General features: G+C 40.3%; 1 protein-coding gene across 1 annotated transcript in view; it reads right to left on the bottom strand.

Moving 5' to 3' along the window:
- Positions 1 to 793: 793 nt before the first annotated feature.
- Positions 794 to 1,815, bottom strand: part of LOC119584811 — a 47,315-nt gene continuing 46,293 nt past the window's right edge. The window contains 3 exon segments of the mRNA XM_037933453.1: positions 794 to 966; positions 1,240 to 1,262; positions 1,352 to 1,611. Coding sequence (XP_037789381.1) covers positions 794 to 966; positions 1,240 to 1,262; positions 1,352 to 1,611 — 456 coding nt within the window.

Genomic DNA, 1,815 nt, shown 5'->3' with positions numbered 1-1,815 from the left:
ATAAAAAAAATCAATAATGAAAATGTAAAATAAAAGTGGCATTTTTTTAACAAACTGATTTTTCCTTTTTAATAGATAAAATCTCTGTGTGTATATATATATATATATATATATATATATATATATATATATATATATATATATATATATATATATATATATATACTATATATATATTTTCAATTTACAGGGAAAAAAATACAGTTAACTTTTTAAAGTCTTTCTGTGTAGCACACTGAAGACTTGGTAAAGGTTTAATCCATATCATGAGAGTGAAATCTCAGGAACCTGTGAAATTACTATCTTCCTAATAGTTGCTAATCTAATGTCCCCTTATTTAATGTTAGTTCAACACTGATCTTTCGAGGGTGAAGAGGCACTTCCATTGTAAACTATATGAAAATCTCTAGTGAACCCTAAGCAATAATCCTTTTTCCACGTGGGTGGGAATGGAGCTACATGCCTATAAATTTCCAGGTCAGTACAAACAACCTAAAAATTCTCTATCAGTTCATAATTTATACAGAATGACTGGACATGGAGGACAGCACCAGTATTTACACATTCATGCTTTTCCCATACAGGCTTGGAGACAAACTCAAAAGTTTGTAAATAAATATTCTTACAACTATGTTCATAAAACATTGAAATTGTACCATATACATCTTAGAGTGAGCAGCAATAAGACAGCCATTAACACCAGCAAATTCACATGTACAAAGTCATACCGTTGAATATACAATACAGAATTTCCACATATACACAGTCAGACACTGGCTATGCAACCAGTACACTAAGGACTCTGTTGATGAATTAGTAAGTTTTCCAGCTCATCTGCTGACCTCAGGAGGAAGGCAGCTGACTCCCTGTACCCGGTAATGAGTTGCCGCACTGCAGCCACTTCTACTGCGTTGAGTGTTGGCCGGGTTGGCTTCGAGGTTCCCTTTACACTTAGGTCTGTTGGCCCTGAGGGTGGGAAGTGTCAGGTCAGAAAAAAATCATGATTCAAGATAGTATTTGGCTTTCTATATCATCTGTCCAATACCAGTTTCCTCTTCTTACACTGAGCTGATTAATATATAATTTTCAATTTAATATTGTAAATCAATGCCTGGATTTGTATTTTTTCTTGAAAATAAAGTATGTTTACACTATTACTTCACAAGTGATACTCTATGATATGATAATAGAAATTCCTACTCTAAACCCACCATGACCATGATTACCATCTGCTCTCACATGAGCCTAAAGCAACAGGTCCCCTACCTTTAGGCCAAATAAACTCTAAAAAGTTGTAAACCCCACTGAGTCCCTCGGCCCCGCCCCCTCGCACCCAAACAAGGCCCCTCACCATTGGCCAGCATCGGCGACGACGTGGTGGCTATGAGCGGGGTCAGGCCGGGCTGGGTGTGCACAGTTGAACCCGGTCAGGGACGTGACCTTCTGGAAACTCTGCTGGAACGACGCCTGGAACATGGACGAGCCGTTCATGACCTTGGCGTCCGCGAGGGGCCTCTCCAGGGCCTTCGCCAGCGCCGACACGTGCGGGGGGGCGCTCGACTCCGTCTTCACCACTGTGTCCACCAGCGCCATCGGCTTGTCCTGCCCCATCTGCAACGAACGCAACGCGGTTAATACTTCCAACGTCTCCGTGGCCCACTTTGGATTTGCTTGAGAGCCCTGAACCTCCTCATAAAAATGATTGCACTCCTAAAATTGCACAAAAATTGAGGGTTGCACTACGATACTCTTTATTTAGGAAAATGCAGGAAGAACGTTTCTCAGTTTGTTGCTAAATTAGAAATAATCAGGGTT

The sequence above is a fragment of the Penaeus monodon genome, chromosome 18, assembly GCF_015228065.2.
Source record: "Penaeus monodon isolate SGIC_2016 chromosome 18, NSTDA_Pmon_1, whole genome shotgun sequence".
NCBI lineage: Eukaryota > Metazoa > Arthropoda > Malacostraca > Decapoda > Penaeidae > Penaeus > Penaeus monodon.
This window is presented reverse-complemented; position numbering and strand designations above follow the sequence as displayed.